Source organism: Periophthalmus magnuspinnatus, chromosome 22 (assembly GCF_009829125.3).
Source record: "Periophthalmus magnuspinnatus isolate fPerMag1 chromosome 22, fPerMag1.2.pri, whole genome shotgun sequence".
NCBI lineage: Eukaryota > Metazoa > Chordata > Actinopteri > Gobiiformes > Gobiidae > Periophthalmus > Periophthalmus magnuspinnatus.
The window spans coordinates 4,143,544-4,166,928 of record NC_047147.1 but is presented as its reverse complement, the minus strand read 5'-3'; the positions used below and the strand labels follow the sequence as shown (position 1 = coordinate 4,166,928).

Here is a 23,385-nt window from a genome sequence, read left to right as displayed (position 1 = left end):
TGGCTTTCAGGGCAGAAGATCGCGAGGGCTACAGGCGTTGCAAGTATGCGTTTAGCAAAGAGGTGGAAAAGGCTAAAGCGAAGTACAATACACGTCTGGAGCAGCAATTCTCCACCAACGACTCTGCTTCTGTCTGGAGAGGGCTGAGGCAAATCACCAACTACAGGCCCAAAGCCCCTCCCGCCATGGACAACAAACAACTAGCAGAAAAGTTAAACAGCTTTTATGTGAGGTTTGAAGTTTCACACCCCTCCCCCTCCTCCCTCACCATCATGGACATTACCTCCAAACCCACCTCGGACCCCCCCTCCTCCCCCACTGCCCTCACAGTTTTGGAGCAGGACGTGACTAAGCTTTTCAGGAAGCAGTATCCCCGTAAGGCAGCGGGCCCAGACGGTGTCTCTCCTTCCACCCTTAGACACTGTGCTGAGGAACTGGCTCCTGTCTTCACGGACATTTTTAACACCTCCCTGGAGTCATGTCATGGCCCAGCCTGCTTCAAACTGTCCACCATTGTCCCCGTCCCCAAGAAGCCCAGGATCATTGGACTTAATGACTACAGACCTGTGGCGCTGACGTCTGTAGTCATGAAGTCATTTGAGCGCCTGGTCCTGCACCACCTCAAGTCCCTCACCTCCCCCCTCCTGGACCCTCTGCAGTTTGCCTACAGAGCCAATCGGTCTGTGGACGACACCATTAACCTGGCCCTTCAGTTCATCCTCCAGCATCTGGACTCCCCGGGAACCTATGCCAGGATCCTGTTTGTGGACTTCAGCTCTGCATTCAACATCATCCTCCCTGCTCTGCTCCAGGACAAGCTCGCTCAGCTCAACGTGCCTGACTCCACCTGCAGGTGGATCACTGACTTCCTAACGGACAGGAGACAGTGCGTACGGCTGGGGAAGAATGTCTCGGACACTCGGACTATCAGCACAGGATCTCCACAGGGCTGTGTACTTTCTCCCCTGCTCTTCTCCCTGTACACCAACTGCTGCACCTCCAGCCACGGCTCCGTCAAACTGGTTAAGTTTGCGGATGACACCACCCTCATCGGACTCATCTCGGACGGCGATGAGTCTGCCTACAGGAGGGAGGTGGACCGGCTGGTGTCCTGGTGCAGCAGCAACAACCTGGAGCTCAACGCCCAGAAGACAGTGGAGATGATTGTGGACTTCAGGAAAGTCACAGCCCCCCTGCCTCCCCTCACCCTGACGGACTCCCCCATCACCACTGTGGACTCTTTCCGCTTCCTGGGCACTTGCATCACCCAGGATCTCAATTGGGAGCCGACCATCAGCTCCCTCATCAAGAAAGCCCAGCAGAGGATGTTCCACCTGCGGCAGCTGAGGACACTCAAGCTGCCAGTCCAGATGATGGTGCAGTTTTACACTTCCATCATTGAGTCCATCCTCACCTCCTCCATCACTGTGTGGTTTGCTGGGGCCACTGCCAGGGACAGACAGAGACTGCAGCGCATTGTGCGCTCTGCTGAGAAGGTGATTGGCTGCAACCTTCCATCTATACAGGACCTGTACGTTTCCAGGACTCGGGGGCGAGCAGGCCGTATAGCAGCTGACACTTCTCACCCTGGACATGGACTATTTGAGCCACTTCCCTCTGGCAGGAGGCTACGGTCCATTGGGACCAGAACCTCTCGCCATAAGAACAGTTTCTTCCCCTCTGCTGTTTGTCTCATGAACACTTTATAATATCTGCACTAAACTGGACACTTTATATTACCGGTCACTTTAATAAGCCATGTTTGCACTGTTGTTCTGATGCTGCTGTTGTATATATTTTCTCCCTTTAAGTATTTCATTTGATTTTTTAAGCATATCTTTTTAACTTTGTGCATGCCCTTATTTGTATTTGTATTTATGTTGCACTTTTTCAGCGAAGCAAGTTCCTAGTTTGTGAACTGTGTTCACAGACTATGGCAATAAAAGTCTTCTGATTCTTCTGATTCTGACTTTGCACCTGTAACTGACAAAACTGTCCAAGAGATTGTCACCAATCTGTTTTCATCTACATGCTGCCTCCATGTGTTACACACTAAATTTCTAAAGTCTGTGCTCAACAGTTTGCTATCACCACTCACTCACATAGTTAATATGTCACTTCAATCTGGAACATTCCCAAGCGCTTTGAAAACTGCAGTTATCAAGCCTCTCCTAAAGAAGAGCAGTCTTGATGCCACAATATTGAACAATTATCGACCGATCTCAAATCTGCCGTTTTTAGGCAAAGTCCTCGAAAAAGTTGTTTACCAACAGCTTATTAACTTCCTCGAAATGAACAACTCCTTTGATGTCTTCCAATCAGGTTTTAGACCCCATCACAGACTGAGACTGCTCTTATCAAGGTGACAAATGACATCCACCTGAACACTGATGCAGGCAAAGTCTCAGTCTTGATCCTGTTAGATCTGAGGGCTGCTTTTGACACTGTGGATCATGGGATCCTCTTACAGAGACTTACTACAGAGACTGGGTGGGCATCTCTGGTACGGCACTAAACTGGTTCAAGTCCTATTTAGAAAACAGGGAGTACTTTGTTGAAACTGGAAAATGTATATCAGATAAAATGTCCCTGACCTGTGGGGTGCCCCAGGGTTCAATCCTGGCACCCCTGCTGTTCAATCTCTACATGCTGCCGTTAGGCCAGTTAATACTCAGCAATAATGTGTCTTACCACAACTCTGCAGATGACACTCAGATCTATGTCTCACTAGCAGCAGGTGAATATGGACCAGTGGATCAGTGGACCAGTGGATAGAGAAAGTGTCAGCAGTCACCTCTACTCTCTCTCTCTAAAACCTTCAAATCAGGCTAGAATCTAGGGGTAACAATGGACTCAGACTTGAACTTTAACAGCCACATCAAATCAATAACATCTGCAGCTTTTTACCACCTAAAGAAAAAACGCAAAAATCAAAGGTTTACTGTCAAAGCCAGACTTAGAGAGACTTATCCATGTATTTGTCTCCAGTAGGTTAGACTACTGTAACATCCTGCTCACTGGCCTCTCTAAACGAGCCTTAACACAGTTGCAATACATCCAGAACGCTGCTGCGCGGGTCCTGACTAGAACCAGGAAGTATGAGCACATAAGTCCTGTGCTCAGGTCTCTGCACTGGCTTCCTGTAGCTCAAAGAATAGACTTTAAAGCAGCTCTGCTTGTGTATAAGTCTCTCCATGGCCTAGGTCCAAAGTATATCTCTGACATGTTAGTGCCATATGAACCATCTCGCAATTTGAGGACTTCAGGGACCGGCCTCCTGCTGGTGCCCAGAGTCAGGACTAAACATGGGGAATTAGTGTTTAAGTTTTATGCAGCTAAAACTTGGAACAGTCTTCTTGAAGATTTGAGACAGGCCTCTACTTTGACAATGTTTAAATCCAAAACGGTTCTGTTTAGCTGTGCATATGACTGAAAGGTTTTTATTCTGCACTCTTCTCTTTTAATGTTAATTTTATGATGATTATTTGTAATTATTTATCTTTTGATTTGTGTGATTTTAATGTCTTTCTTATTCTGTAAAGCACTTTGAATTACATTGTGTACAAATTGTGCTATACAAATAAACTTGCCTTGCCTTGCCTAGAATGTGCTGATGTCATCTGTGTTAAATGTGATTGGTCTGTAAAATGTGGTGATGTCATCTGTGTTACATGTGATTGGCCTGTAGAATGTGGTGATGTCATCTGTGCTAAATGTCATTGGCTGTAGAATGCGGTGGTGTCATCTGTGTTACATGTGATTGGCCTGTAGAATGTGGTGATGTCATCTGTGTTACATGTGATTGGCCTGTAGAATGTGGTGATGTCATCTGTGTTACATGTGATTGGCCTGTAGAATGTGGTGATGTCATCTGTGCTAAATGTCATTGGCTGTAGAATGCGGTGGTGTCATCTGTGTTAAATGTGATTGGTCTGTAAAATGTGGTGATGTCATCTGTATGTAGCCCTTTTGTACCGTTGGTGTTCCAGTTGTTGGCCTGCTTGTCCCCGGGTCTGTAGATGAACTTTCGGAGTGTGGTCACAGCGTGAGAGCCGACGAGCGTGTACCTCCCAAACGCTCTGCAGTCGACTACACGGATGTTCAAAGGAGGGTGGAGCAGCTCATTCTCTGGTAAGTCCTATGAGAGATGAGAAATATCAGATCACTGGAACAATCAAATAACCCAACAATCAGATCTGAGCTTGGTGTCTTTGATTATTGGAAGGTAACGCCCCTTCCTGCCCACACAACTGGTTTAGCAGGGAGTGGGTGTTTAGCGAGGCTGTCAATCATACCTGTTGCTAACACTACCAGGAGCAATGTCCGGGAAATTAAGACGCCTGATTTGTCTGTTGTTAATGTTGATATCTTGATTTATGGATATAATAGCAAAATAAAAACCCCAGGATCATGTAGAGTGGGTTAATACGAACATTTTCAGACCAAAATGACGAGTTTGACAGCAGTTACAAAGAACGTGACAGATTCGCTTTAGCTATGTCCATTCATACATACAGTCTATGCTCGTACCACTTCAAACCACTTGACAAGCGTGCTGAAGTTGGGGTTCTTTCTGTAGTTTGGGATAAGGGCAGATTGAACTCCTTTCCCCGCACACTCGATGTCCACTCTGGGCCGGTCCACCTGGGCCAGGTTCACCCTCTTCAGGTCCCGAAGGCCCCAGAACAAAACCTACAGAGAGAGAGGGAGAGAGGGAGAGGAAGGAGAGGGGGAGTTAAGGAACTGTGAAGATAAAAAAAACAGTGCTCTTCTGTAGCTTCTGACTGGTTTGTCTGTGGCCATACCGGTGCCACAGTGGGGCGCCAGTACTAAATCTGCCATTTTGTCCTTAGGCAAGACACTTGACCCACTTCGCCTAAAATGAAAGTGGTGTGTGAGTGTTGGTGATCGTCAGAGAGGCTGATGATGCAGATTGGCAGCCTTGTTTCCATTAATTTGTCCCAATGCATCTGCAGCTGTAGTAGTATCTCACAACCAACAGAGTGCATATTGCTGTGGAAAGCGCACTTGGCATCTTGAAAGGTGGTGTATAAATCTATTGCATTATTAATATTAACATCAAGATTTATATTATTATAAGAATGGCTAAAACAAGGCTGATTTTATTCTCTTTATCTGTTATATATTTCTACATAATTTTACTTTTTTTTAAATTATTCTATATATTTTTATGATTTTATTTTTTATTTTTTTACATTATTTATTTTATTATCATTACTTAATATGGTGGGGTCTGTGTTCTGTCTATTAATAAACATTTCAATTCAAAACCGAAAGACCAGAAATAGTTTTGTTTTTCCCATATTGCTAACTTTTTATGCTAGTCGTGTGCTTAGCATTCTAACATTAGCAGGAGTAGTTCATGAGTATTTCACTTTAGCCTTTAGCCACTTCCAGTGTTCCAGTGCTAATGTTTTGTACTGAGCCCTGTATGAGCGTGCAGTGTGTACCTGGTCACGCCCACATTAGGCTCTCACCTCGATCCTGTACTTGCTGAGCACAGGTCTGATCCCAAGAGGCACTGGGAGGATCGGCCCTCGGTCCATGTCTGTGGGGCCGTCGATGGGAGGCAGGTCGGCTTTACCATTAGGACCAATCTGAAACATGAATAGAATATGTCAATAACACATTACTGAGACTATGACTGTTTCATTCATTTTATACTGTGAACCTGTAGTAGTTCAAAGGCGGCGAGCATCTCTCCAGCCGTGCAGTTTCCTCTGTATATCTGATAATACTCCAGCTGAGGAGGGAAACGAGGAGGACCATAGTGTTCGTCGGCCATTTTGACAATCGGCTTTGCGAAAGTCCTGCCCATGAAGTCCGCTTTGCCCTGAAAACACAAAAGAATACAGCAACTCCAACTCCACGAAACAACCTTGAATCAGGCTTTTAAAGGGGCACTGTGCAACTTTTCCACCACCTGCTTGTCTCCATGGAGATGTTATTGCTTTGCCTGGAATGCGGCACAGTGTGGCATTAAAGGGCCCATATTACTCTATTCTCTTATCTCTGTCCTGATGTTTCCTCGTCACAAACAGACCTGGAGTTGTGTTTTGTTTCATTCACACGCGTTTAACTTTCAAACTAAAAACACTCTGTTCCACCTTGTGATGTCATTATGTGGTGATACAGGAAGTACTTCACTGTGTTTTTAAACTCCAAACACCTTCACTAGAATCATTTGGATTATTTCAGATCGGGAATAGCCAATCTCTACTGAACTAAAGCTAAAAGGAGCTGTTAATTTGAAAACTACCACTTCATGACATCACAAGGTGGAACAGAGCATTTTGAGCTTCGGAGATTTAGACAGACTAATAATAAAGTGTTACTTAAACATGTGTGAATGAAACAAAACACAACTCCACGTCTGTTTTTGAGGAGGTAACAGCATTAGAACATGGATTAAAGCTACAAGAGTCAGTTTGTGTGATATATAACTATCTCCATGGAGACAAGGTCAGGTCTATGGAGAGGCAAGCTCTCTCACAGTTAGAATGTATTTTTAGCAATAAAGACATTATGCTTGTCTCCATAGAGATATTATTGCTTTGCCTTCAATGTTGCACAGTGTGGCATTAAACTTAACCTCCACAGAGAAGTGGCAAGTGGCACAAACAGGCCAAGCTACAGTTATGATCTGTGGAAAGGCAAGCCCATGTTTTCCAATAACATCTCCATGGAGGCAAGCGAAATGTCAACCCTCCAGCAAAAAAAGTTACATAGACAAAAACGTAGACTTACCAGGTTCCATCACCAGAACATATAAAGCGTACAGCAGAAACATGGCTTTTCACGCACATGTTTCAGAACAGACAAGGACAAACTAACCAGTGAACTGCAAAACAGGAGCGAGTGGCTTCAGTGCAAAAGTCACATTATTACAGAATGAGTCTCTCTTGCAGTTAGTGGTTACACAGGGGTCTACAGAATGAGGTATAATGAAAACTAGAGGAATCGTCGCCATGGTAACCTATAGTAACAGACATCCAGTGGCCATTTTGTGACTGTAATTTACTCAAGAACTCATGGGGTCTGACTAGATGACCCCTCCCCCAATTAAAGATAATGTTATGTATTAAATTATCATCACTATGGCAACGGGCTTAATTTTTCATCATTCTGAAAGCTGGTGTTTTTAGCAGACCTACAACGTTATTTTAAATGTTGTTGGTTTTTTTTTATTCATTTTTGTAGTTGAGCTTCATCTAACATCCATGTGTAACCCACAGACTGTGTAAAGAAGTGGAATAAGTGAGTGTGATGTCACCACAGCATTCGGCTCCAAATGAAGCTCATCAAGGCTAGCAGTTATAGGGGCCAATTTGGCTCTTAGCAACATTGTCAATCAAACCTGTTGCTAACGCTAGAGGAAACTACCTCTGGAAAAGAAGGCGCCTGATTTGTCTGTTATTCATGTCTTGATTTATGGACAAAATAGTGAAATAAAAACCCCAGGATCATGTAGAGCGGGTTAATACAAACATTTTCAGACCAAAATGATGAGTCTGACAGGAGCAGTTACAGAGAGAGGGGACACAGTTTTTCAAAAGAAAGTGGACTGGAGCCAGAGTCGATAGAGCCAGAAGTGCACCCATGATCACTTCCTATTTGGAACGTGGCAGCTACCAGGTTAGCTATGTCCATTTATATATAAGTCTATGCTTCATCAGCATTATTTATGTTAGGTAACTAGAATAATTATTTATGTTTGTGCCTATTCAGTTTATTTAAATGCAAATCTACTGTAATTCTGGATTCAAAATAGACTAGAATAAACAGTATTATAAAGGGAAATGTTAATTTTCATTTTCAGTGAATACAGAGCTGGAGTTCCCTGCATTACAGAGACCTAAATGCCTTAAACCAATCAAATGAATGTTTTTACACCATTTTCTATGTACTTTTGCTCTTCCTCCAGTCACAAGATGGCCGCCTCAATTTCCAACAGTCTCCATTGTTTCTAGTTTCCATTGTACCTCACCAGGTCTAAACATGTAGTGATTGTCGTACATTCAAACAGCACAATAGTTAAAGGGATGCAACAGGGACAAGTCTCACAGACACAGTGTTATTGTGTATTTGTGTTATAGATGATAGAGTCTATAGTTGTCCTTCTTGCATGTCTTTGTATTGACTCCACACATAACAGCCCCTCGACAGTAAAAGAAGCACAAACTCTACTTATCCAAACGTGGTCCCAAACAATGGAGTTTTTCACCAGGAACAGATGTGAAGTTGATCGTTAGAAAAATACTTGAAATGTATAAAATATAACTTATTTACTACATTTACAAAATCCCACTCCCACTTATAAGTAGGACGACTGAAAGAAAGTAGGCCCGAGCAATGAATCCAGTTTGAATCTAGATCTAGATTCAGTCTTGTACCGGTCAGTGGTCAGTGTCAGTATCAGTTCAGTGGTCAGTTTGGGTATTTTTAATAGAGAGGTCCACTGCCCGTCCTCTGCCAGTGAAAGACTTTGGTATGGAGCAGACAGGAGACTGATGGAGGAAGAAATTAGACTGTTTTTTTTTGTGTTTAATGGCAATTATTAAATTTCTGTATTGCTTATGATAATAAAAAAATTAAATGAATGAAAAAAATAAAATAAATGAATAAATACATACATTTGCATTACACGGTTTAAACTCTGTGTTCACATGAAGTTAATATGACCGAGCTTGAGGAGCAGGACCACACCTCCACCTCCTCCTGCTCCTCTCCAGCGAATCACATCTCACCTCAGCCACACCTCCAATTACCCACTAGCCCTTTTTATAAAAGCTTATCCCTCGACCCTTCCCTCTCTCTACTCCGTGTTTCTCGTTCATCTTTCAGACCTCACCATCTACAGTGAGAGGGGATATTATCTCTGACAATAATGTAAAGTGGATTTTGTTAAGAAGGTTGATGCAGTAAAAAAAAATGCATCTGACTTCTGAAAACATGACTTATAAAGAGTAAACTACATGCCTTTGATGATGTTTTCAAATGGCTCTTATCTGTTTTGCAAATGAACTCTTCAAGTATAAGCATATAATAAAAGAAATAACATTATCTCTAAAACAAGTATAAAACCAAGGTATAAATCTTTCAAATATATGTAAGCAATCAATCCAAAAAACATGTTTGCAATGATTCTTCACGTGTTTAGTGTTTTTGTTTGGGTTTTGTTTGTCCCCAGTGGTTTGTAATAGTAATGTGACCTCCATTTTGTCTCTTACCACTGTGTCTTGGTCGTAGATCTCGATGACAATAATCGGAGGGTCGTCTCTGAGCTCTGATGCTTCTCCGAAAAGTTCCACATTTTCAAAAACCAAGAGCTGGTCCCAGGTCGGACACAGGGTCTCTGGGAGGACCTGAGGGAAGGGAAAGAGATCACTGAAAAGAGACTCAATGAAATCTCTGTAGAAGACACTGTGGCGCTGCACGCTCAGACAGGCCTCGAGCATCATTACATTATACAGTTTGTACAGAGGGTAAAACCACGACACAGGGAGATCTGTCCTGAAACGGGCCCTTCACAGTATGGACAGTTATGTTAGTGTGTGAAAATTTGTTGAAATCTGGTTCTGTAGTGTATGTCTCGGTTCTGTTCTGTAGGTCCTCGTTACACTAACCTCACTGATCTGTAGGTTCTGGTTCTGTTGTGTAAGTTCTGGTCGTGCTCACCTCTCTGACCTCTAGGTTCTGGTTATGTAGGTCCTGGTTTTGTAGGTCCTGCTTCTGTAGGTTCTGGTCGTACTCACCTCAGTGACCTGGCTCTGAGTGGAGAAGAAAACTCGAGCGAATGGGTCAGACAGACCGGTGCTGTCGGCCGCAAACAGACTACGAGCCTGATACATGTGAACACGCAACTGGAACATCTGCTTCACTGGAGAGACAAAGAGAGATGGAGAGAAAGAGAGAGAGAAAGAGGGGGAGGGAGAAAGAGACAGAGGGATGGAAGAAGAGGGAGAGGGAGGAAGAAGGAGGAAGAGGGAGCGGAGGAAATAGGCAGCGAGAGGAAGAGAGGGAGGGAGGAAGAGGGAGAAAGGGAGGGAGAGAAAGACGTGGAGAGGGAGAGAGGGAGGGAGGGAGTGAGGGAGGGAGGAAGAGGGAGAGAGAGACAGAGGGATGGAAGAAGAGGGAGAGGGAGGAAAAAGGAGAGTGGGAGAGAGGGAGGAAGAAGGAGGAAGAGGGAGGAAGAGGCAGTGAGAGGAAGAGGAAGAGAGGGAGAGAAGGAAGAAGGAGAGGGAGAAAAGGAAGAAGGAGAGAGGGAGCGGAAGAGAGAGGTAGCGAAAGAGGAGAACAGAGAGAGAGGGAGGTGGAAGAGGAGGAAGAAAAAGAGGCAGGGAGAGAGAAGCAGGTGGGTCGTCATTATATTATTCACCTTCCAGTACAGTGGTAGTCTATTTAAAGCTGCAGTACGTAACTTTTCTAGTGGAGGGTAGGCCACCTGCTGGTCTGTTACTGCTTTGCCTGGACAGTTCCACAGTATGGCATTAAAAGGCATTAAATGTTTCAGATAACAGCACACACATTCTTAAATGTAACAGTGAGAGTTCTTTAGTATAAAACACTCTGTAAATGAATAAACATGAGACAGATTAATGCCATACTGTGGAACAAGCACCAGAAAAGTGACACACTGTAGCTTTAAGTGGCTCTGTGTGTAAGTGTGGGTCTTACTCATGTAGGTGAGGCTGATGGGAGGGGAGGAGGGCAGACCCGGCCCTTTGGACAGTTTGTTTTCTTCAAATCCATTGGGGAGGCCACTCAGATAGTCCCTCCTCTGACGGGTCAGGCCCAGCCACAGGTACAGCTCTATCTTACTCTGGACGGTCCAGCCGGCCGGACCGAAGCCCTTCTTCCCCGGAATCTGACCGGCACACAGGGCACACAGGGCACACAGGGCACACAGGGCACACAGGGGTAAGGTGGACATGGACACAGGAACAAGAACACACATGTTTGACTTTTAAAGAGATTATAAATAAAACTGAAACTGGCCAATATTTAAACTTTCTAATTAAATAGGCAGATGTCATGTGACCTGACCAGGCAGATGTCATGTGACCTGACAAAAGAGCAATGACTGATTTAAAGTCTCGTTGAACTAAAATCAGTGCAGTTTCCTGATTAATCAAAGACCACAGAAATATTTATTTGGGGAGATTCCAGTTTTGCAACATAATAGAAATACTTTGAAAAGTGAAACAAAACAAATAATAAAGATAAAAAATTAATTAATTAACTACACTGTACAAACAGAATAAAAATGATAATGCATGAATTTGTGCACAAGAACAAGAACTTAATCAGGACAACAGAGACCAGGACTAAACCAGGAATAAACCAGGACTAAACTAGGACTCACCCGTAGAAACAGGGTCTTGACTTTGCCGCAGTCTTTGCCTCGTTCCTCATCAATGCTGGAGTACAGAATGTCTTTGGACGGGATTCGAGCGTAAGCAAATCTCTTTCCATTACTGATCATCCAAATGAAGACATCAGGGACACTGTGCTGGGGCTGAACACAACCATGAATATACGCATATAAGAACAAACACATATACAAGAACAAACACATATATATGAATGAGTTTGTGACTAAATGTTTTAATCAGTGTAATATGTTTGGGTCAAGTTGGTCAAGGTCCAACCTGCCAATAAAACAGCTCAAAACGAGGTAAAAAAAAAAAAAGGTTATCTGAAAAAATTACAAACTTGTAATTTCAAATTTCTTTAGAGCAGCATTGTTGACTGAAGTCAAAGTAACTTTTATATCTCAGGCCCCCATAACTTTGAAGTAATGGCCTGAGACATAATCTCTCACAGATCTCTCCATCCTCAGACCCAAAGCAAACAAAAAGAAACAAAAGGGAACAATAATTGAAGGTTGAATATGGTTGTTAAGGCTGAAACTGGAGACAAGAGCTGTTTAAGGTTTCAGTGTAGTTAACCCGTCCCTTCAGATAGATATAAGGCAGTGTCCAGCAGTAATCTGACCAGAACTGAAGAAGCGGCTCGGACGAGCAGTGAAACGTCTTCACTCCTACAACGACTTGTCCAGTTGACAGATTTAAACTTTGTCTTTTGCTAACTTCATACAGCTTCATACACTTCGGGTCAGCAGTTATATACAGTATATATATGAGACACACTGTCCCCACTGCCGTTCTGCATAGATCTGAACCCCCTCAGGCAAATCATCAACAACATTGGCTATGGATACGACATGGAAGGATGGTATATTCCAGTGGTACATCCCTGCACGGGATGTACCACTGGAACATAACTGAAGTGGCTGATATCAAGAAATCGCACCAATGGCTTGAGAATGCTCGACTGAAGGACAGCACAGAGGCACTCATCCTGTCTGCACAGGAGCCTTGAGCACCAAAGCGATAGAGGCCCAGATCTACCACACCAGACAAGACCCAAGATGTAGACTGTACCAAGAGGCCCCTGAGACATTTCAGCACATAACTGCAGGGTGTAAGATGCTGCAGGGAAAACATACATGGAGCAGCATAACCAAGTGGAGCCATAGTGTACAGCAGAGTACAGACTGGAGACCTCAAGGTCAAGGCGGGAAACACCTCCAAAGGTAGAGGAGAATGATTCAAGCCAAGATCCTGTGGGACTTCCAGATACAAACTGACAGAATGGTGATGGACCAACCAGACATTGTGGTGGTGGATAAACAACAGAGCAAAGCCATTGTGGTGGACATCGTAGTACCAAGTGATGGGAACATCAGGAAAAGGGAACATGAGAAACTAGAGAAATTTAGGTTTAAATTGTTCCTTACCTCATCAGCTAGGAACCGGAGCTTGTGCAGGAAGTTAAACGTGAGTTTGAGTTTGTCTCGGACCGTGCTCTTTTTGACCTGGGTCCTCATGGTCTTGGCCTGCTGACCGATTGACTCCTACAACCAAACATTCATTCACACATATAACACACATAATTATATCAGGATTTAAACCAGACTCAACCTGTTCTAAACTATAGCTTCTGTGTGGACTGCAAACATGACCAGGACTAAACCAGAACTATACCAGGACAAAACCAGGACTAAACCAGAACTATACCAGGACAAAACCAGGACTAAACCAGGACTAAACCAGAACTATACCAGGACAAAACCAGAACTATACCAGGACAAAACCAGGACTAAACCAGGACTAAACCAGAACTATACCAGGACAAAACCAGGACTAAACCAGAACTATACCAGGACAAAACCAGGACAAAACCAGGACTAAACCAGAACTATACCAGGACAAAACCAGGACAAAACCAGGACTAAACCAGAACTATACCAGGACTAAACCAGGACTAAACCAGGACAAAACAAGGACTATACCAGGACTAAACCAGGACTAAATCAGGATTAAACCAGAACTATAACTGGACTAAACTAGGACTAAACCAGGACCAAATCAGAAATATTCTACATCACATAAGTAAATAAATCTAACCGAGTCAAAATGACTCAAATCCACGGTAATATTCTGAACCAGAATTGTTTTAGTTCAGATGGATTTTTGCAGTGTATGTGTTAGGAACGTACCACGTCTGCCATGCACAGCTTCACTCTCTCTCGGTCCAGTTTGGTTCGGCCCGACTGGTTCTGGTCTTTGTTTGCGAGTGACAAAAACTGACTAGAAACAGAAAGATGGAATAGTTTTATTTAGGTTAGATTTGTCAAATATTAAAAATCATTCTTTAAATTCAAATTCTTGATCAAACTAAGTAATAAAAATGCACGTCTTAATGTAGTTTTCAGACCCTGTACTTTTACTTTTACTCATGTAAAAGTCTATTGTTAGACTTTGGTACTTAAGTAAAATTATTTTGAAGTAACTTGTTCCTGATTACAGTTTTGTCTACTCCACTGACTTCTTCTTATTGTAATTTGAACAGAGCAGTTGTGATTTGGTTCGTGCTCCAGACCTGCAGCCGTGGCTCAGCTCCTCCAGGACTCCTCTCAGTCTCCGCTCGGGGTAGGCCTTCTCAGTTTTTATGACTTCCTGGACGTCATTCAAACCCTCCTCCTACAGAGACAGTACTGTTACTTTACTCTGATATTATAGTTGTATTTTTACTGTGATAAAAAGGCGTGGGACTGACCAGTTTGTCTGCGATGTTGTCAATGACGTTGGCGTTGAACAGCCTCCTCCTCTGGTCCTGCCACCAGCTCTTGATGTAGACACAGGGCTTCCTCTCAAAGTACGGCAGGTGGAAGTAGTTTCTGAGACAAAAGTTACAAAGAAATGGAAATATTTTGAGCATAAGAACAAGCTTAAACTGGGTCCTGTGACGTAACCATAGCCTGTAAGTGAGCGTGACATCACCCACAGCGTTCGGCTCCGGTCAAATGAAGCTCATCGAGACTAGCACTTGTAGCGGACAATGTGGAGCAGAGTTCCAGATATGGAATTCTGACCATGAGTCAATCTGGAGCGAGGCTGTTGAAGGTAATGAGCGAAGGGGCATTACCTGGTTTAGCAAAGAGTGGGCACTTAGCAAGCAAGCACCTGTTGCTAACATTAGTGGGAGTGATCGCAGGGAAAGAACACACCTGATTTGTCTTTAATATGAACATTTTTAAGACCAAAATGACGAGTCTGACAGCAGAAGTTATAGAGAGAGGGGCCAGAGTTTTTCAATGTAAAGTGAATTGGAGCCAGAGTCGATGGAGCTGGAAGTGCCCATGATCATGAAATTTGAGAACATATGTATTTATCAATTTCCTTAAAGACAAGGCGAAGTTACACTTTAATGTCCCTGCAGGGCAATTTGTCCTGTGCATTTGACCCATCCTTCAGTGTCTCTGGGTTACAACTGTCAGGAGCAGTGGAACCCTTCTCCAGATCTTGAGCTAGTCTTGGTCAAGACCTTATCTGGAGGATTTGACCAGCTGTGCATGTTTTGGGTTGATGGGAAAAACTGGAGCAAGCTCACCCAGACACAGACAGAGCATGCAAACTCCACACAGACACAGGGGGAACATTCAAACTAGACACAGAAACAGGCAGAACATTCAAACTCCACACAGACACAGGGGGAACATTCAAACTAAACACAGACACAGGCAGAACATTCAAACTTCATGCAGACACAGGGAGAACATGCAAACTAAACACAGACACAGGGAGAACATTCAAACTGCACTCAGACACAGGGAGAACATGCAAACTAAACACAGACACAGGCAGAACATTCAAACTGCACTCAGACACAGGGAGAACATGCAAACTAAACACAGACACAGGCAGAAAATTCAAACTGCACACAGACACAGGGAGACCATGCAAACTAAACACAGACACAGACAGAACATTCAAACTAAACACAGACACAGGGAGAACATTCAAACTGCACACAGACACAGGGGGAACATGCAAACTAAACACAGACACAGGCAGAACATTCAAACTGCACACAGACACAGGGAGAACATGCAAACTAAACACAGACACAGGGAGAACATTCAAACTAAACATAGACACAGGCAGAACATTCAAACTGCACACAGACACAGGGAGAACATTCAAACTAAACACAGGGAGAACATTCAAACTGTACACAGACACAGGGAGAACATGCAAACTAAACACAGACACAGGGAGAACATTCAAACTCAACAGAGACACAGGCAGAACATTAGAACATTCAAACTCCACACAGACACAGAGAGAACATTCAAACTCCACACAGAAAGCCTATATAATACAGTCTCTGGTCTGACCTGTCTGTGACGACAGGCTTCATGGGCGGAGTCACAGACACAGACTGATAGTCTCCATCGTCTTCCATCTCTTCGTCGCTCGACTGATTGATCAGCTCCGTCTCCTCCTCGTCTCCTTCTTTTTTACCTTTGGATTTGGGCTGGATCACGCTGTCCGCCTCGTTTCCATAGTAACCTGACAATTCCATGTATTTCGTTCAATTAGCACAGTTGCCATAGCAATTAACTGTTCAAAACTAAGTATTCCATCTTTTGAATAGTAACAAGTTCTCAAAATGGTGTCTGTAAACAGGAAGCTCAAACCCAAGAAAAGCAAATACTGCAGAGTGGTGACTAAAGTGGTAATACTGTAATATACTCATACAATACTCATTCATAGTTGCGATTTTATGCAAAAACACATCAAATTAAAATGAACATGGAAAAGGCTGTTTAATAACTCTGCATAATTACAACTGTGACGACTCATGGCTCAAGAGTCGAACGTAGAGACCGACACAGAGAATTATCAAAAGACATGGTTTATTTCACAGACTGACCAACGGTTAAAGTTTTACAGTAACAAAATGTGCAAAGGTGCAAAGGTGCAAAGGTGCAAAGGTGCAAAGGTGCAAAGGTGCAATGTGCATCTTGAGGACAGAGGGGGAGAAGGTTTGTGGCCGACCCACTTATAGATAGAGCCAGATTAGAGCAGGTGACCCGCGGTGACCCCAAACTGCACCTTTGCACCTTTGCATTTTTGGTAAATCTCTGTGTTATTCTGTATGTTCGTTGAGACTCTTGAGCCATGAGTCGTAACACAATATTGAGAATAACCCACAAGAAGCTACAAAGAGAAAAAACAGAAAAGACCAGATAGGTATCAACATCCAAGCAAAGCTATAAGACGATACTTCTGTCTTTTTGTGTTTCATTTTGCACTTTCACAATAGAACAAGATTTATAGGCATATTTTAGCACATTTAAAAATATAATTGGATTGTCCAAAAATACATAGCTCTGCACTGCCAACTCCTCCTTCATAAACACATTTCACACAGGTGGGTGACTTTACCTATAGTGACTTCAAAGTTGATGGGCTTGTCTCCAATCTTTCTGTCAATCATTGTGGCCTCGAGGAACGATCCGAACAGGAAGAACTCCTCAACTTTCCCAGTGGCCGTCTGTGGAAGCAGAAGGACACGATAATAATGTAAACAGGGCTCAGGTATAGATACATTTTATACATTTTCAGTAATGTGAATAAATACAACACTTTTTACAACTACAGAAAACATTTTAATGGTGATATCTGCTCATCTCCATGGAGGTTGACCAGTTTAATGTCATACTGTGGAACATACCAGGCAAAGTGATAACAGTTCCATAGAGACAAGCAGGTGGCACATGCTCCACCAGTAAAGTTACATAGTGCAGTTTTAAATGTGTACTTTAAATTAACTAAATGGAAATAGATCAAATAAGGCATTTCTTTGTTTTTTAAAGGCCTTTAGTTTATATGTTTTTTTATAAACATAATTACTAGTGTTTATATTCATCAGACAAGCTGCTCAGTGAGACATGAACCATACAATTAATATTCTATGGTTTTACATTGTCCCAACAAACGGAGTGAATAATTTAGGAGGTGGTCTGTGTAACGACCCAAAGGACAGGAACGGTCTCATTACAACATGACAAAGGGTTTTAGTTACTACAAAGTCATAAGCCATGTTCTGGTTTATTCATAGGGGTTTAATTCTTAATATAGAATTACTTGCTGATTTAATTATATATAATGAACTAGCTTTATGGGGTAATTCAGAGGAAACCCACCCAGAAACAGGGAGAACATGCAAACTCCTTTCAGAAACCAAGACTTTTTGTGTTGGTTTTTGTTGAGAAGGCTAACCACTCTGCCATGACGCCAAAATAATTTAAATCATCATCTGTTACCAAAGGAGCAGAGTACCCAAAAATAATGACCAGAATAGTTACGCAGTATAACTTTAAATCTAACTCAGACTATGGTATTATTGGTTAAACTGGCACACCAAGATGGATTCTCAAGATACTAGTGAGCTCACAAACTTGGGAGAATCCATTTTGTCATTCTCCCACTGGTTGAATATGGCCCGCTGGCTGGTTGGCAGAACAGTCACAGAGTAGCACTGAATTTTGTGTGGAAGCCAAAGGTGCTGAGTGAAAAACGTGGAGCATTTTGTTTTGGAAAAAGATCAGAGCTAGATATTTTCTTATGGTGTGAACTGTTTGAGAACCACTTTAGCTCACACATGTAGGACATACCTCTGAGATATTGGGGATCCCTTCGACTTGGACCTCCGTGGAGCTGGCGACTTCTGGGGAGGACACATCAAGGATCTCCACCCCCAGAGAGATGAGAAGGCGGGCCCTAAACGAGGCCCCCTCCCCCAGCCCTTCATTCAGCTCCTGGTACTCGTCCATCAGAGAGTATGTGCGTGTGGAGCCATACATGTTCACCCACGCAGGACCCAGCGTTGGGAGGAAGCCTGCGGGTCAGACAGAGGTTTTCAGCCATCTTCAGCCGTGTTTTGGCTCCTGTGACAATTTAAATTAATAATGGCTATACATTTTTTTGTATTAAACTCATTTGACCATTTGCTCAAAAAATGATTTCTACGGAAGAATAAAAAAGCAACTAACCAACAACAAGTACAACTCAAGGCAGTTTTCATGGATTTATATATATATATATATATATATATAGTTAGGGTTAGGGTCTTACGTCAAAAGCTGGAACTTGAGGGAGTATAAATCACATATTACCTATGGTGTGCCCCAGGGCTCAATACTGGGGCCGAGATAATTTCTTTTGTGCATCTCATCTATGCTGTCACTCAAGAAAATACAGATAATACAACCATCTTATGTTCATTACTGAACTTGAGTTGATAAAACAAAGACCCCGGGTGAGAGAACATGTTTACTTTGTCTCCGGCGTTAGAGAGAACATGTTTACCTTTGTCTCCATCGTTGGAGATCTTCCTCAGATCCAGGAAGTGCGTCCCGATGGCGACATCGTTCACTTTGTCGGAGTCTCGTATTTGGAGTTTCATTCGTTTGCACAAAGGAGGAAACATCTCAGTGAAGACAACCTGCTCGTTCCAGATGGGCTCGTAACAGCTCTTCTGCACTGACGTCTTTCCCTACAGACACATAGTACAGAGTGTTCACATGAATGAAAGATGATAAAAGAAATGTAGATAAGTCACAACTATAGACTGTATAAAGAAGTGGCCTGAGCGAGAGTGACGTCACCCATAGCATTCCAGTCAAATGAAGCTCATTGAAGCTAGAAGTTACAGGGGCCAATTTGGAGCCAAGTTCCATATTTGGAATGCCAATCCGGCGCAAGGCTGTTGAAGGTAATGCCCCTTACCCCCAACACTTAGCAGGGAACGGGAGCTTAGCAATGCAGTCAATAAAACCTGTTGCTATTGCTAGTAGGAGCGACCTCGGGGAAAGACGGTATGTGATTTGTCTGTATTTTGAGTTGCGGACACAATAGTGAAATAAAGTGGTAGAGGGAGTTGATACGAGCATTTTAAGACCAACATTACTTGACTCACTGTAGCAGTTACAGAGAGAGAGGGCCACAGTTTTTTAATGCCCTGTATAAACAATCTACAGTCACAGTAGTAAGAAACCTTTTAAAACCTGTCCTATACACAATACGTAACTTTTTAACTTTATGTTATAAATGTATTTTTCATGTTTTGTACTTTGGTCCTTCAGTGAGTCTTACCTTCTGCCCTGCAAACTGCACTTGTACATATGGATCCACCAGGTCCTTGTTCTCCCCAATAAAAGCCTTCTTCACGTTGGCCATGATGCTCTGGTTCATTCGGGGGAGACCTTCAGCTCTGTAGATCTTCAGATAATATCGAGCCCACTGCCTCTCGGCCGGGACACCCTCAGGGATCAGCAGGTTTCTGAAAGAACACATGAACACTCTTTAATCCTGATTAGTTAAACAAGAGCGCTCTTTAATCCCGATGAGTTAAACAAGAGCGCTCTTTAATCCCGATGAGTTAAACAAGAGCGCTCTTTAATCCCAATGAGTTAAAAAAGAACATTCTTTAATCCCGATGAGTTAAACAAGAACGCTCTTTAATCCCGATGAGTTAAACAAGAGCGCTCTTTAATCCCGATGAGTTAAACAAGAGCGCTCTTTAATCCCGATGAGTTAAACAAGAGCGCTCTTTAATCCCAATGATTTAAAAAAGAACATTCTTTAATCCCGATGAGTTAAACAAGAACGCTCTTTAATCCCGATGAGTTAAACAAGAGCGCTCTTTAATCCCGATGAGTTAAACAAGAGCACTCTTTAATCCCGATGAGTTAAACAAGAACGCTCTTTAATCCCAATGAGTTAAACAAGAGCGCTCTTTAATCCCGATGAGTTAAACAAGAGCGCTCTTTAATCCCGATGAGTTAAACAAGAGCGCTCTTTAATCCCAATGAGTTGAACAAGAACATTCTTTAATCCCGATGAGTTGAACAAGAACACTCTTTAATCCCGATGAGTTAAACAAGAGCGCTCTTTAATCCCAATGATTTAAAAAAGAACATTCTTTAATCCCGATGAGTTAAACAAGAACGCTCTTTAATCCCGATGAGTTAAACAAGAGCGCTCTTTAATCCCGATGAGTTAAACAAGAGCGCTCTTTAATCCCGATGAGTTAAACAAGAGCACTCTTTAATCCCGATGAGTTAAACAAGAGCGCTCGTTAATCCCGATGAGTTAAACAAGAGCACTCTTTAATCCCGATGAGTTAAACAAGAACGCTCTTTAATCCCGATGAGTTAAACAAGAGCGCTCTTTAATCCCGATGAGTTAAACAAGAGCGCTCTTTAATCCCGATGAGTTAAACAAGAGCACTCTTTAATCCCGATGAGTTAAACAAGAGCGCTCTTTAATCCCAATGAGTTAAAAAAGAACATTCTTTAATCCCGATGAGTTAAACAAGAACGCTCTTTAATCCCGATGAGTTAAACAAGAGTGCTCTTTAATCCCGATGAGTTAAACAAGAGCACTCTTTAATCCTGATGAGTTAAACAAGAACGCTCTTTAATCCCGATGAGTTAAACAAGAACGCTTTATAATCCTGATGTGTTTACTAATGTGTGAGCTGTGTCTTACATTTAAGTACATTCTGTCTGTAGGATTACTTCAGTTTTATCATTCCTTACCCCTCTATGTCGTCCTCGTCTGATTCGTTGGCCTTGTGTGGAGTTTTGATGGTGTCTCCTTTGGCGACCACGGCGATGTCACACTTCACGTAACCTTTACAGCCTGCCGTGATGTCATCAGGGTCCGACAGTAGCGCCCACTTGTGGTAAAACTGGTGCTCTGCAGAAAACATAACGGTAAAATACTGTATTGTGATTGGATCGGTATCACCTTAACTCATTTCTTTTGATTGATTTGACCAAAGATAAAAAATAATAATAGTTTTCAATTATTCCACTACCCGCTTGTCTCTAACAGAATGAAATGTTCCACAGTATTGTATTACACTTACCTTTCTTGCATTTATTCCATTTGCTAAAATAATAACTTGCAAACATTCTTGGTTCCACATACATACTGTGGAACATTATAGGCGAAGTAATAATGTCTCCATGGAGATAAGCAAGTGGTGAAAAGTTCCAGAATGCAGCTAAAGTGTGTTGTTATGAAATATTTTGGACTTACCAGGCTGAGAGTAAATTGTACCAACGTCTAATTTGAAAGTCCCGACCAGGGTGCCACTGCGGAGGAGGTTTTTGGAGTGGATCACCTGAAAAAAATGAAGAAATATATTTTTAAAACTCACATTTGTGTTTGATTCTATTATATAAAGAGAATTACTTACAGACAACTTGATAATTTTGTCGAACATGACTTCCGGAGGGACATGGAAGTCAAACACAAAATACTGAAAAGAAACAGAGACTAGTATTAACACATTTTATGACCTGCCTGCAGTTGTATATGTGTTTCATGTTGAGCATAAGTTGCACAGCTGCTGACAGTGGCTCAGTTTGTTTGTGTTGTTATTTATCTGTCTGAGGGGAGGCGCTAACTGCACTGAAGCTAAAAAATGTGTTTGTTTACAGCGTCTGCTTGTTGGCTCCTCCCTTCAGACAGACATAAGGCAGTGTCCAGCAGTAATCTGATGAAAACTGAAGAAGCGGCTTGGATGAGAAGCTAAATGTCTTCACTCCAACAACTTTTTGTCCAGTTGACAGATTTGAATTTTTCTTTTACTATAGAGTGAAAAAACCCCTCCTGAGGAGTCTTGTTTTGCCCCCTCACCTCGTTGTAGTAGGGGCAGTTGGTGGATTCTTTCATGGAGGTGTATTTCTTGTCTTCTCCTATCTCGACACAAACCATCGGATCCATGTTCAGACCAATCAGCTGCCGCGCTTCGATCACTGTCACACTCACCTGGAACCAAGAGATTTGGGAATGAAGTGTATTAGATCATAAAACATGTTTGTCTGTTTGTGTTTCTGTAGAAAATGTGTACATTGTTCTTACTTGATAATCCACCGGACGTCCTGAACTGGGCTCCATCTTTATGTCTGGTTTGGATCTAAAAATGTTGAATGAATGAGAAGTGTGTTAGTATGTCTCTGGGGGACTCTGTTTGTTTATGCAGGCTTTGGGCAGGCTCAATAGCTCCCAAAATGAAGCCCCAGTTTCCTGCGTAAGCCCTAAGATAAATGAAACTCTACCTGATTTTCACAGCACGGAAGAAGGTATTTAATTTATGGGCCTGGAGCAAGAAACCTTAAATGGGCCCCATCTAATAAAAATGAATAGTAAGAGGAGAAAGACCCTGGGGCCCAAGACAACAGACCCCTTTGCCACCCCCCTCTGTCGACACCCCTGGGCACACTCATAATACCCACATGTGTTCATTTTTAGGCACGTGCATGACTTTAAAACAACTTCTTTCAGACGGTGAAGTGAAACTTGGGTGGACATCTTACTTCCTTGTTGATGAGAAATAAAAATACTTTTGTATTTGCAGCCGAGAGGACACTGCAGTATACTTTTTTACTCTTTGAAGGAAACACAAAACATACTCTTTACAAAACAAAGGATAATTGAAAACAAATCCTGGCCCTCACCTCTTGTTGGAGACATTGGTGGTTACGGCGGTGACAGAGGCCAGTGAGATGGTGTCGGGGTCCGGGCCGCCTCCCATGAACGAGCCCAGTCTGTCCAGGTTCTCTGTTTCCAAGATGGCCGGCTCATCTGAGGAGAAACAAGAGTGAAATATATTCTGCATAAAAACATCTAACCCTGCTTTAGATCTGTACAAACATGCTCTGAAATGCCCCTGTGTGTCAGATGCCCTCCCTGTGTCTCCATGGGGTCAGTTTAGATTTGTACAAATATTTTCTGAAGTGTGATTCTTGTGTTAATTCATGTTTCACGTCATATGGCCCTGGGCTCGTAGGCAGTGTTTGTTTTCTTGTTTTAATGTTTTCTTTCTAATGGGGTTTAACTCTTTGGCCTGCACTGTGCTCTTGTCACTGTTCCAGACGCAGATGTGTGTATGTGTGAATGAGCTGACTCGCTGCTAAACAAACCTGATACCAAT

The 23,385-nt window shown here is 42.7% G+C and overlaps 1 protein-coding gene across 1 annotated transcript in view; it reads right to left on the bottom strand.

Annotated features, from left to right (window-relative positions):
• The window catches only part of LOC117390842 (otoferlin-like), a 39,471-nt gene that overhangs the window by 15,635 nt on the left and 451 nt on the right, over positions 1-23,385 (bottom strand). The window contains exons 2-24 of the mRNA XM_055231182.1: positions 22,910-23,036; positions 22,314-22,368; positions 22,089-22,220; positions 21,646-21,708; positions 21,486-21,570; positions 20,981-21,140; positions 19,533-19,719; positions 18,747-18,933; positions 18,053-18,276; positions 16,821-16,929; positions 15,767-15,941; positions 14,146-14,266; positions 13,969-14,069; positions 13,586-13,676; positions 12,824-12,940; positions 11,387-11,539; positions 10,699-10,888; positions 9,777-9,901; positions 9,234-9,386; positions 5,693-5,854; positions 5,499-5,618; positions 4,531-4,692; positions 3,976-4,138 (exon numbers count right to left, since the gene is read on the bottom strand). Of these exons, the coding sequence (XP_055087157.1) occupies positions 3,976-4,138; positions 4,531-4,692; positions 5,499-5,618; positions 5,693-5,854; positions 9,234-9,386; positions 9,777-9,901; positions 10,699-10,888; positions 11,387-11,539; positions 12,824-12,940; positions 13,586-13,676; positions 13,969-14,069; positions 14,146-14,266; positions 15,767-15,941; positions 16,821-16,929; positions 18,053-18,276; positions 18,747-18,933; positions 19,533-19,719; positions 20,981-21,140; positions 21,486-21,570; positions 21,646-21,708; positions 22,089-22,220; positions 22,314-22,368; positions 22,910-23,036 (3,162 nt within the window). The remainder of the gene's footprint in view (positions 1-3,975; positions 4,139-4,530; positions 4,693-5,498; positions 5,619-5,692; positions 5,855-9,233; positions 9,387-9,776; positions 9,902-10,698; positions 10,889-11,386; positions 11,540-12,823; positions 12,941-13,585; positions 13,677-13,968; positions 14,070-14,145; positions 14,267-15,766; positions 15,942-16,820; positions 16,930-18,052; positions 18,277-18,746; positions 18,934-19,532; positions 19,720-20,980; positions 21,141-21,485; positions 21,571-21,645; positions 21,709-22,088; positions 22,221-22,313; positions 22,369-22,909; positions 23,037-23,385) is intronic.